At 56.3% G+C, this 12,345-nt stretch overlaps 1 protein-coding gene across 2 annotated transcripts in view; it reads left to right on the top strand.

The window, feature by feature from the left end:
• Nucleotides 1-3,408: 3,408 nt before the first annotated feature.
• The window catches only part of XYLT1 (xylosyltransferase 1), a 257,946-nt gene continuing 249,009 nt past the window's right edge, over nucleotides 3,409-12,345 (top strand). Inside the window, exon 1 of one of the 2 annotated variants that reach the window (XM_079120851.1) lies at nucleotides 3,409-4,079. In XM_079120851.1, the coding sequence (XP_078976977.1) occupies nucleotides 3,705-4,079 (375 nt within the window). In that variant the 5' untranslated portion in view covers nucleotides 3,409-3,704. The remainder of the gene's footprint in view (nucleotides 4,080-12,345) is intronic. The other variant, XM_079120850.1, reaches the window with a different exon arrangement.

The raw sequence follows: 12,345 nt of genomic DNA on the forward strand, positions 1-12,345 counted from the left end.
CCTGCAGTCTCCCACCAGAGCCGAGGTCCGGGCTCAGGGCTACTTCCTCCAGGCAGCCCTCCTGCCTGCTCCGATGCTCCCCACGCTCTCCCTGGGCTGCTCGCCCACGTCCGGCATTTCCTGAGCACTTACTATGTGCCAGTCTCGATACAGAACGGGAGTTCTCTCATGCAAGCCTTACCGGGGGGACAAAGGCCCCCTTATCAGGAGCCCCACCTGACGGCCCCGCCCCTGTGGGACAGCGCCCAGCGGGTGAAGGCCCCTCTTCCCACGTCCTCAGGCCCCCAGCTCAGGGTGGGGCCCATCCAGCAGCCCAGGGCTATGGATAATGGTTCACTCTTCCCTCACTTAGAGGATGACGCACGTTGGGATTTGGGGTGGAAAGGGAACCCCATAAATCAGTGGGGATGTCTTCTGAGCGTGGGCTCCCCGTCACATGAGCCTAGGAACTGTATTTAAAAAGGAAAGTTCCTCGGGCAATTCTCTTCATCTCTATATTTTGAGGCCTGGCACATAAATAGGGTCCAATGCCTGTTGGTTGAATGACTGAATGAACTTGAAAAATTCCCAGGAACCTTGCAGCCATGGCTAGGGTCACCGCCAGTCAGTACTGGGCAGGCAGTACTGGGCTCTGTCTTATCCATCAGGGTCCCTGTCTCACCTTCCCCACCCAGAGAGCCGCAAGCAGGGCTCCTCCTAGCCCAAAGTGGCTGCTCTTGCTCCGCTTGGCATAGTAAACCTAAGAGCCATCTGTTGCTTCCAGGAGTCGCAGTGCTACCCAAACCAAATGTGTCTCCTTGTACTGAGAGGGGTGTTACAGACTCACCCTCTCCTCCCCCCAAGCCACCTGCCAATCAGCCGATCGGCAGCGGTCTTTGTCTCCCTGACAATGTCTGAAGTGCTGGTCTTCTGGGGCCTGCAGACAGTCCCAGTGTCCCCAGCGGCTCTCCTATCTTGGGTAATTTTTCATCCTAAAAACATCACATAAGCTGTTTAGGGTGTCCATAACCTGCCCGAAGCTTCTAAACCTCTTTGTGGTGTGTCTTTTTATGAGTCAAGATAAACAAACAACTCTCTTTCTCCAGGGACCTGAGGCCGTGAATCCTTAACCTCAGTCCTGAAGCCCGGGGCCCCCAGGGGAGCTGAATCAGTCTGGGCCCCAAGGACTGCGGTTAAGTGTGTCACACGGACGAACCCAGGCAACACGGTTGTCTTGGGGGGAAAGTGTAGTGGAGCCCGTGAAGCCCAGACAGACCAGAGGGCAGCAGTGCCTGCGATCCTCAGGGCCACCCCTGCTGGGGTTGGCAAGCTCGGATTAGACACAGGTCTGGTGACATGGCACGGTTTGGGGACCAGCTCATCCAACCACTCACTTGGCAATAAAGACACTGGGAAGGGGGGTGACTGGCCCAAGTTGTGAGGCCTCCTGGCAGGCTACCCTCCTGCCACCTCCCAGGAAGACTTGATCCCTATCGAGCATTCGAATAGCTGCAGGGACGCTGGGGTCACCCCACTGCAGAGGGCAAGCATGGGCTTTTGGCCAAGCTAACCAGCACACTCCATCTTCCTGGTCACAAGGATCGGTTTAGGGGTGGCCGAGGACCTAACCATGGTTCAGTTGGAGAGAAATCAGTCCATCCAAGCCTGGGAAATACTGATACTTTTTCCCAGGGCTGGACATAACAGGATAAAAATAGTCTCAGCAACTGAGGCCGGGCATAACACCCCCAAACGAAGCGGACCCCTGGGAGGCAGAGAGGTGAGACGGGAAGAAAAGGACTCCAAGGTGATGGTTCTGAAGTGCCGGATCCAGCCTCCCCTGAAGCCTTTACTCTGGAATGTTCGGTTACATGACCTGCCAGTCTATTTTAAAGACAGAATAGATATTTGATTACCTGCCCACCTCTGCTCTTCACTCCTGGTCAGGGGTGCTGAGCCCACAGGGGAGGCCTTGTGCTTAGCCAGGCCAGGCTGCAGATGCTCCCACGGCTGCCTCCAGCTGGGAGTTTAGCACCTCTGAGGGAAGCAGGCTGGGTAACCACGAGATCCCTACCTGCACGTGGCTTCCCTGGACCACAAGCTCTGTGCAGGTGAGACCAAGCCTTATCCACCTTTGGATTCCTGTGCCTGGCCCGGCATCCCACAGGAGGTCAGTGTTCAGGGAGGTTCCAGGAGAGGAAGGGACTGGCTGGCTCTTTCCACTGCTTGCCTCTTCCTCTGATCTATTCTCTTTATAATCCACTTTCTTGCCTTTAAAAATTAGGATGAATTACATGCACAGAGAACAAGATGCAAAGCTTCACCCCAAGTCCCCCACTCACAAATGGAGGGCTTGCTTGCTGCTGGACTCTCCCAAGGCTCAGTCCCACAACAGAGGCCAACCCCATTCCATGGACTCACCACTCGCACAAAACCTGGGCAAGGGGACAAGGGAGGGGACGGGTTGGAAACACTGAGTCAGAGAAGGCAGGAGATCATTCCTTGTAAACCCACACCAACAGAGGACGAAGCTAAGGCCCAGGGAGGAGGCCTGGTGGCTCAAGGTCACCCGGGCAGATCAGCCAGGATGGGAGAGAACTCTTTACAAAGCAAGACTTGTTCCTGCAGGACCTGAGTCCTGTGCAGGCAGCAAGGCGCTTCCGGATGGACAGGGAGAGGGCTGGGGTGGCGGCTCCAGGGCCAGACTTCTGGGCTTGCAGCCTGTGAAGGTTGGGAAACTCCTTTTGCCACTAAAGCACTTACTTGCCAACTGGATTTGGAGTCCTTGGCTTGTGAGTCGCTGGGGACCAGAGAGAGAAGTGACTCAGTGAGCACTCAGTACGTCGTAGGCACTGGAGGGAGGGGTGACTCAGGAGTCACCCTAGGCGCTCACGGTGATTAACTCCGGAGGCTCATTCAAAGCCTCCTTCCTCCCCTCTCCTTCAAGCCGGGACCCAGGGGTCGGGCCGCGCGATCCGGGACCTTCCCGGGCTTTGACACTGCTGAACTGTCCATCACGTCTTGGCGCCCGCAGACTACCCCGGGACCAACGGTCCCGGCGGGGAGCCGCCAGCACCTCCGCCTCCTGCGTGCTCCCACTTGGAACTCGGGCTCTCCGGACCCCTCGCTCGCCGACCTCCCCTGCGTCCGAGCGGACACCCCTCGGCCCCAGGCGCCCCTGTTTTCCTGCCCAGGCTGCTTCTCGGCGGCGGGACTCGGCCCCTTCCCCGCCCCCACGTCCTGGGGGCGTCTGCCCGCTCCGGCCGCCCCCGCCCCCGCCCCCTTCCTGGCCCGCCCTCCGCTTTCTCCGCCCTCCGCCCCGCCCCCGGCCCCGCCCTCCCGCGGCCCCCGGCCCCTTCCCCGCCGCCCCCCGCCGGGGCCAGGGCTGTGGGGAGCGGGAGCCGCGCGGGCCCGCGCCCCTCCCCGCGCGCCCCGTCCCCGCGCGCGCCCGCGCCCCTCCGCGGCCTCCCGGCGCCCGCCTCCCGCCCTCCCCTCCTCCTGGTGACGTCCGGGTCCCTGCCCGTCTGAAAACTCCGCGCCGCGGCGGAGGAGGCGGCGGCGGCGGCGGCGGCGGCGGCGGAGCAGCGGCGAGCCGAGGCGGCGGCGGGGCCGAGCGGGAGCCCGAGCGGCGGCCGGGCCCGCGGGAGCCGCGGGGAGCGCGGGGGCGGCCGGAGCGCGCCGGGGTCCCCGCGCCCGCTCGCTCGCTCGCCCGCCGCGCTCCGAAGATGGTGGCGGCGCCGTGCGCCCGGAGGCTGGCCCGGCGCTCGCACTCGGCGCTGCTCGCGGCGCTCACCGTGCTGCTGCTGCAGACGCTGGTCGTGTGGAATTTCAGCAGCCTCGACTCCGGGGCCGGCGAGCGCCGCGGGGGCGCAGCGGCCGGCGGCAACGAGCAGCCGCCCCCGGCCCCGGCCCCGCGCCGCGAGCGCCGGGACCTGCCCGCCGAGCCGGCTGCAGCCCGGGGAGGAGGCGGCGGCGGCGGAGGAGGAGGAGGAGGACGAGGAGGACGGGGGCCCCCGGCGCGGGCGCGGGGAGGCGGCCCCGGAGAAGCCCGCGCGCAGCAGCCGGCCAGCCGCGGGGCGCTGCCCGGCCGGGCGCAGCCGGTAAGATGCCCTGCGGGGACGGCGGGAGGGAGGGAGGCGGCGCGGCCCCACGCCCCCCAGCCCCGAGCCGCGGTCGGCGGCAGCGCTCCGCACCCGCGCGCCCCGCACTCCTCGTTCCCCGGGCGGGCCCGGGGGTCGTGCGCTGCCCCGTCCCGAGTCTGAGGACTGCCCCCTTGGGGTCTGGGGAAGTTCTCTCCAGAGGAGGCGCTCTGAGGGCCGCCGGAGCCGGGCTGGGTTCCTGTTCCTCGTCACTCTTGCTGGGTGCCCGACTTGCTCGCTGCCTGTAGGTGTTGTGCCCCGCTCCCTGCCCGAGTGCGTGGATCGTGCCCGGCGCCCGCCGCCGCGGTTCACGGGTGACTCCGGCAGCTGCCTCTTAGTCTTGGCGAGTTGGGCGCAGCCCGCTGAGCCCTCCTGTTCTCTGGCTTGCAAGGGCTCTGGGCTGGGAGTCCCATGTCCCTGACCGTGCCCCTCACTCAGTGCACAGCCTGGGGTCCCGTCTTACTTTGAGCCTCTTGTTCCCCTTTTGGATGTCTCGGCATCCGGTCTCCACCTTCTTTCTCTAACCTTGCCGTCTCCTGTGCCCTCTCTGACTTTACCTCCGCCCCATCTGCAGTCTCAGGGCATGGCCTGTTCTCCTGGCGGATTGTCTCTGTCTCAGTTTTGTGTCCGTTCACCAGCTGCCTGTCAGAGCACAGTCAGGGCACCTTCTGTGGGTTCTTTGCCCTTGTTGGCTGTGAACAGTCAGGGCTCTGAAACTGTCTCTCGCAGATCTCCTGGGGCCATCTGGTCGGCTGGGTGGGGAACTGACTAGTCTTCCTATCCTGTCCCCAACTTCTCCAGGGGTGCCTTTCACACCTTCTGAAGGCTCCTTGCTGAGCCCAGGGAGACAGGGCCGGGAGGTCCCAGGCTTCAGCTCTGGGGCAGGGTCTAAGCTGTGCACGTTGTGATCTGTCTTAAGGCACAGATGGGGATGGGTTGTGTCTGCCTGTGTCCTCATCAGGCCACTTGCCTGCAGGGATTTGCTTAGCCCCTTAAGGATGTTAGACACGGGGTGGGGAGGGGGCCCCAGGATCTGTGGGGATGGAATGCGTGCCTCTGTCCTGTTGGGAACCCTCACCAAAGACTGCCTTTGTACACACCGTGCCTTCTGATCTGCTAAACTTCTTTGGAGTTGACCGACCCTCTTTGCCAGAGTGTGGCTCTTTGTGCCTACAGGCTGAGCCGCCCCAAGAGGTGATGTGATGGCATTTCACGCTGCCCTGTGGGTAGCAGGGGGAAGGCTTTCCCTCATTCGTGAGAAGGGAGTGGAGTGAGATTGCTGATGGAGAACCAGAACATTCCCATGTCCTGCAGCCTCTTATTTACAGAGGAGGGTGCTCAGAGGCCCTGCCTTTGAACTCCTGGCACTGAAAGTAATGTGTTCAGGCAGAGACACAATTAGACGTGCTTTCTGGATTCAGGGCCCTACCTGGAGGTGGGTGGGAGGGTTCAGGAGCACGTACTGCTGGCCCAGTGTTCCACACGGAGGGTGGTCCTGGGGAGGGGAATGGGGCTCACTGTACCCTTTGCACCTGGGGTTCGGGAGATTACACCTGTTGAAACAGATGGAGAGAGGGAAGGAGGTGGCTGACTGACTTGTTCTCAGGGCCCTGGCATACTGAGCATCCTCCACCACCACCCTTGATGGGTTCAGATTAGTGTCCTGTTCTCTCAGTGCCAGCTTAGCCATGGGTGGTTTACAATTGGCAAGGTTGGGGAAGCATGCCCGATGCTTTTTGAAATTCCTTTTGGAATTCCAGGTGCAACTGTGGAGTTGCTTAGCATTGTTTTTCTGCAAGTTCAGTTCCTGCCCCCTCACTTGGAGTCCCCACTGGCTCAGTTGCTTCACCTTCTGATATAGACATCCATGCATTTTTTTTCTTTTTTTTTTTTTTCACTCTTCCCTCCCTGAGAGTTGGCTACCGTGCTGCGGGCTGTTGTTGCCCCTGAACTTGTGCTTTCTTTTATTTGTTTACCTCTCTCCTGTTCTGCCTCTACACCCCTGCCCCTGCTGTGGGTCGCTAGAAGTCACAGTGCATATGCATACATTCTGGCTGGAGCCTGGGCTCTGGCCCCTTCTGGTTGTGCCCACCCAGCCCCTGCCCTTCCCCTGGACCAAGGAGACCAGAAGGGGGCAGGCTGTTCCCGAGTCCAGCATAGCTGGTGCTTGGGTTGCAGGCAAGGAGACGGCCAGACTGATTTGCAAGCCACAGAGGCCCTTGCAACACGCGGTTTGTTTGCAGACCCTGCTGGGGGGCGGGGTTGCCAGCATGTTGCTTTGGAGGGACAACTGGGAGCAGGATATTTTTAAGAAAATTAAAAATCGCTGTGATTTTCCAGATGACTCGTGCAAAGCGCCACAGAGGTGTGTGCGTGGACCTCCTCTGTGGTGCTCCTCCTCTGTGCTGTGGGCTGCTGGGGGTGGGGTGGGGTTGACAGCGGTGGCTCTTGCATGGAGAGGGGATCTGTGGCCTGGGGTGGGTGTGTTGCAGAGTGTCGGGCAGGCATTGTGCAGAGAGCATTTTCTAAAACAGACCCTGCTGCTCTCGCCCGCTCCGCATGTGTGTGCTTTGCAGGCAAGCGCAGGGAGCTGTCAATCGCTGGAAAGAGCCGATTGTATTCTTGGTGCATTTATGAAGCCAGGAAGGAGCTTCCAGTTTTGCAAGGAGACAGAGTCAGAGGGCACCGGGGAACGGCGGCGAGATGGGCATGTCCATCAAAGGTTTGCAAGTGTCTGCTTTCCGCTCGGCCTCTCGCCTGGGAGAATGACCGGGAGGATTGCAGTTGTTTGGTGGCCTTGGCCCTGACTTTTCACGGGGTCTCCAGGGAGCTGTGGATTTTATTGTCATCTCAGAATTTCAAAACAGCAGTCTTTGTGATATAGGGAAGGGAGATACCTGGGGGGCCGAGGGGTGCTGTCAGAAAGATCAGCCTCAAATTCTCCACTAACCATCACGGAGCAGATGAAAGAGAGTCACGGGCTCATGTAAAGAATGTTTCTTTTCTGTCCCTCACCTTTGCTGCTTGTGCTCTTGGATGAACTGGTATTAAGTTTCATTTACGAAATCTAATTTATCATTGTCCTCCCCTCTACGCACACTCGCTCCTGAAGTTTGATCTCTCTCTTTTTTTAAATCTGACTCCCTTGAAATGTTGGTTTTCGGCAGAAATTCCTCATACTTCACATTACTCAGATAACTCAAGAGTTTTTCAGACATTGGTGGTGACTTTGAAAGGTGGTTCACAGGATCCAGACCGCCCCCTGCTTCCAGCAGCCTTGGTGGCTTTCCTTTCTGTCCAAATGTTTTGCGATCAAGAGGACAAGAGGGTATTTGACCAGTGGTTTATTTATTTATGATTATTTTTAAAATTTCTTACTCTCAATGGCGTTTGGTTTTATTTGAGCAATGCATTGCGCTTTGTATACAGAAATAGGCATCAAGGAACGATATTCACCTTACTTTACTGCACATGGGCCGTGCGCTTAATCCTGTAGAAAATGTTAAAGCACATAAAGTGGAAGTTGTTACAAACATGTAAAGGTATACAATATGACATAAAATATGATATGATTTAGCCTAACATAAGTCGAGCAGTCCTTATTTGAAATGCTTGGGACCAGAAGTGTTCCCAGTGATGGGTTTTTAAATTTGAGGACATTTGCATATACCCAATGAGAGATTGGGGGATGGGACCGGAGATGAAGCACAGAATCCACTGATGTGTCACAGGTCCTTTGTGCACATACCCTGGAGGTAATTTCTTGTGGTATTTTTAGCATGCCTGTGTTTTAACTGTGACAGGTCTCACGAGGGCGGGTGTAGAATTTTCCACCTGTGGGGTCGTGTTGGCACTTAAGAAAGTTCTGGATTTCAGAGCATTGCAGGTTTCAGGGTTCTGGATGAGGGCCGCCCAGCCTAATGCGTGTGCGTGCGTCGTGAGCCCCTCTGTAGACACGTGTGCTTGTGCGTCTTTTTCTCACTTTCCTTCTTCCCTCGCGTTCAGACATTCTCTCTCCACATCAGTTTGTTTTTATCTTCCAGAAGGTTGGGTGGTGAAGTGCTTGCTGTTTTTCAGACAGGAAGCCAGCTGAGGCATAAATTCTTGCTTCCTGGGGACTGTCCAACCCTGATCATTGGTCCTCACTGAAAGGGAAATTTGGTGGCTTGTGGGAGAACGGAGTTGACTTCGTTGTGTGCATGTGTGTGTCCGGAAGACAAAAACATACTTCGGGTCTCTGTGGTCAGATTCTACCTTCCCATCCAGAGCTCTTTAGGGTGAGCAGGGCCCATTCAGGGTGAGGGCAGGCCTGGCCTCTGGCCTTTGGTTAATGCTGCCCTGTGGTGGTCACCATCTCTCTCCCCTCTCCCTCTGCCCCTCCTTGTTTCTTATGACCCCAGTTCCCCAGCTATCAGAAATAAAGAGAAAATGCTCTGGAGAAAATAAGCACTAGCAACCTCAACCCCAGTAAAACCCAGATTCAAAGGGAGGGTTGTGGGAACAGAAGAAAAAGTCACAGGGACTATGTGCCAGAGTCCAGCACAAATGAAAGAGGCCTTGTGCAGTGTGAGCTGCTGCGCCTGGGTTCAGCTTCTAGCTGTGCGTCCTTCCACCTCTAAGGCCACGCCCTTCCACCTCTGGTGGGTGGGGGGGGAGCACTGCTGTCCATAAACAGGACACTCAGTGGGTTGTGTGAGGATGAATTGCAATAATATGTGTGAACTGATTTGGGCCTGGCGCAGGCTCAGTGCTCCAACGTGAGCTGCTGTTCTTGAAAGGAAATTCTTGGTTCGTTTGGAAATGAGCGCGCGCGTGTGTGTGTGTGTGTATGTGTGTGATTATTCATTTCCCCACACAAAGGAGGGATTAAGTGGAACCCTAGGCCGTTGAATTCATCTAGCTCCTTCTGCATGTGCCAGCCTCGAAGCAGGATGGAATGTGGCAGGACAAAGAACATCAACATTTATTGAGCACCAGCTGGATGCTAGGCATAATTTTGGTGGATTGCATACCAAATGGATCTCTTTATCTGTCTCTAGGAAGAATGAGGCTGTTACCCAACTTATACAAAATTGAGTCTATGAAGCCCTAACTAGAAATTGCTGGTCTTTTGATTGCTGGGTGTGTGGCAGAAATGGAGGAGAGCTTTGTAGACATTATCTTGCTGTCTCATTGAGTCCTCCCAGCTCTATGGGATAGGGCCCTTGCTGTCCCTATTTCATCGATGAAGAAACTGAGGTTCAGAGATGGAAAGCTGCTTGTCCAAACACATCCCGAAGTAGGGGGAGTAGCCGAACTGGGAATCTGCCCAGGTCTGCCTCTTTCCAATTGCCACGCGGAGTGCTGAACTCCTCGTCTGCACAGTTCTTGGATAAACACTCAATACAACTGTATCTGTCCCCAAAATCACTATGCCACTTTTCTCTCTTCTGACTGCAGATTCCTAAAAATGTGCCAATCATAGAAAAGGAGCATCTGCAGTGTGCTTTGAACCCATCCCCTAAATAATGACGCAAACCGAACGGTCACGATCCGAGTAAAGCCCGTTTTAAACCCTGCGCATTAACTTCTCCGGTCCTTCAAGCCACGTATGATGTTATTTGCAGCAGCCAGAGGTCAGGGTGCTGACTATAACCAGCCTCTGTTCCGGGTGTTGTGCAAACATTAACTCCTTGAAACCAACTGCTGGAGCAGAAGCTGAGGCACAGGGCGCACTGTGGTCACTGGCGGAGCCGGGGGTTTGACCCCCGTGGTCTGCATTCCTAACTGCTCTGCGACTTCTGTCTTTGAAACATCTCGGGAAGGTGCCTGACTTGGAATCACAGAAGCACATGTTAATTCCTTCAGAATGCCCAACCCCAAGGATGGGATCTCATTTTTAAAAAATCTTCTTGCCTTTACTGAAGGTGTTCAACATCACACACATACACACATACACACACACACACACACACACGCACGCACACACAATTACTGTAGTTAAACACAATAGCGTATCCATCATCCCACATAGTTACCTGTTCTTTTTGGGGAGACAAGAGCACCTAAGATCTACTCATTTAGCAAAAATCCCGAGCGCGGTTAACTTAGGATGGTTCACTTAGGACGTATGGTGTTGCACGTTAGATCTTTAGACTTGCTACTTTGTACCCTTTGGCCCAAATCTCCTCATTAGGAGACAGAGTTTTATGGTCCTGGAAAAGAAAGGATCCCCTGTCGTCCAGGGCAGCCAGCATGCCAGGGAAGATGGAACCGGAGCGCAGAGGTGGCTGGAGAAGCAGGCTGGGACTGCGCACTCCCAGGACGGGAGGGCAGAGGGGGCTGTGCAGAGCCCGCGGGCCAGGGGGCGGCCCCCGCTGCTGTTCCTGCTGCTCTCCTCCTTCGGTTCAGCTGCTCTGTGGTTATCTCTGAGGCGCCCACGGCCGGTGCGTGAGAGTCTAGGTGACAGGGACATGGCAGAGACAGCATCTCTGTGCAGGCGCAGTTGGGACCTTCCGAGCACTTCCTTCCGCCTGCAACAGAAGCCGGCAGTTTGCCCGCAGACGCTCATCAGGTTGTGCCCCTGCAATGCCTGTGGTGGGGCGTCCCCTCCCCCAGGGAAGACACATGTCATAGAGGAGGGTGGTTGTCACCTTCTCTAGGAACAGGGAAGCCAGCCTTATTAGTAATCAGAGGGTGGGAGCCTGGCCAGCTGGCCAGATGGAGGAGTGGACCCATTGCAACCCTGTTGGGGGAGGTGGTCTCTGAATCGGGGCCCCTGAGAGCAGTGAAATGGGCTGTGTCCTCTGAGACCTGGTGTGCCCCTGCCAGGTGACTGACTGGCTTAGCGGAGCATCTAATCCAGGCTGATGTGCCCGAGGATGCTAATGGGGTCACATAAGGAGCACGGGCTTCTCCCGGGAGAGCTTTGCTGTAGGCCTGCCTGGGAAGCAGAGGAGCGTTGCTCTCCTTGGCACCTGAAGGGCAGAGCTGGGGCAGAGAGGTGGGTGCCGAGGTCCCCCCCAGGGGAGCGGACGTTCCCTGTGGCTGTGATGACGGTGCAGCGGGGAGGGCGGCCGCTCCCCGAGTGTTTGCCTGGCACCAGGCACGTGGAGGGGCTGGGGCATCACCTTGCGGCGTGCAGCACCCGCAAGTCAGAGGCCGCCGCTCTCCTCTGTGGGTTTTTTTAAATTTATTTTTTTATTGAAAATAATGAGAGCCAGGGCAATAAACTGCATAAAAGTCAAACCTCCCAGAGGTGGCCAGAGTAGGAGCCGAAGCTGCACGGTGACTCAAGGGCCCATTTCTTAGTCTTTACCTACCGCACAGTCAGACTTTTATCCTAGCTTCATACTCTGCCCACCCTTGCATCCATTCGTGTATGGCATCAATATATCCCTCGTCCATCCATCAGCCAGCCAGCCAGCCAGCCAGCCATCCACCTATCCATCTCTCCTACCATCCATCTGCCATCTTATCCATCCACCCATGTGCCATCTGTCCATCCTTCCACCCATCTATCCATCCATCCACCTATCTATCCATCTGTCCACCTGTCTATCCATCTGTCTACCTGTCTATCCATCTCTCTACCTGTCTATCCATCTGTCCACCTGTCTATCCATCCATCCACCCATCTATCCATCCATCCATCCATCCATCCACCCATCTATCTATCCATCCATCCATCTATCCACCCATCTATCCATCCATCCACCTATCTATCCATCTGTCTACCTGTCTATCCATCCATCTACCTATCTATCCATCTGTCCACCTGTCTATCCATCCATCTACCTATCTATCCATCTGTCCACCTGTCTATCCATCTGTCCACCTGTCTATCCATCCATCTACCTATCTATCCATCTGTCCACCTGTCTATCCATCCATCTACCTATCTATCCATCTGTCCACCTGTCTATCCATCTATCCACCTTTCTATCCATCTGTCCACCTATCCACCTATCTATCCATCTGTCTGTCTATCCATCCATCTACCTATCTATCCATCTGTCTACCTGTATATCCATCTGTCCACCTGTCTATCCATCCATCTACCTATCTATCCATCTGTCCACCTGTCTATCCATCCATCTACCTATCTATCCATCTGTCCACCTGTCTATCCATCCATCCACCTTTCTATCCATCTGTCCACCTATCCACCTATCTATCCATCTGTCCAACTATCCATCCACCCGTCTATCCATCCACCCATCTATCCATCTATCCACCCATCTATCCA

This window comes from Sciurus vulgaris (assembly GCF_902686455.1).
Source record: "Sciurus vulgaris genome assembly, chromosome: 18".
Classification (NCBI taxonomy): Eukaryota; Metazoa; Chordata; class Mammalia; order Rodentia; family Sciuridae; genus Sciurus; species Sciurus vulgaris.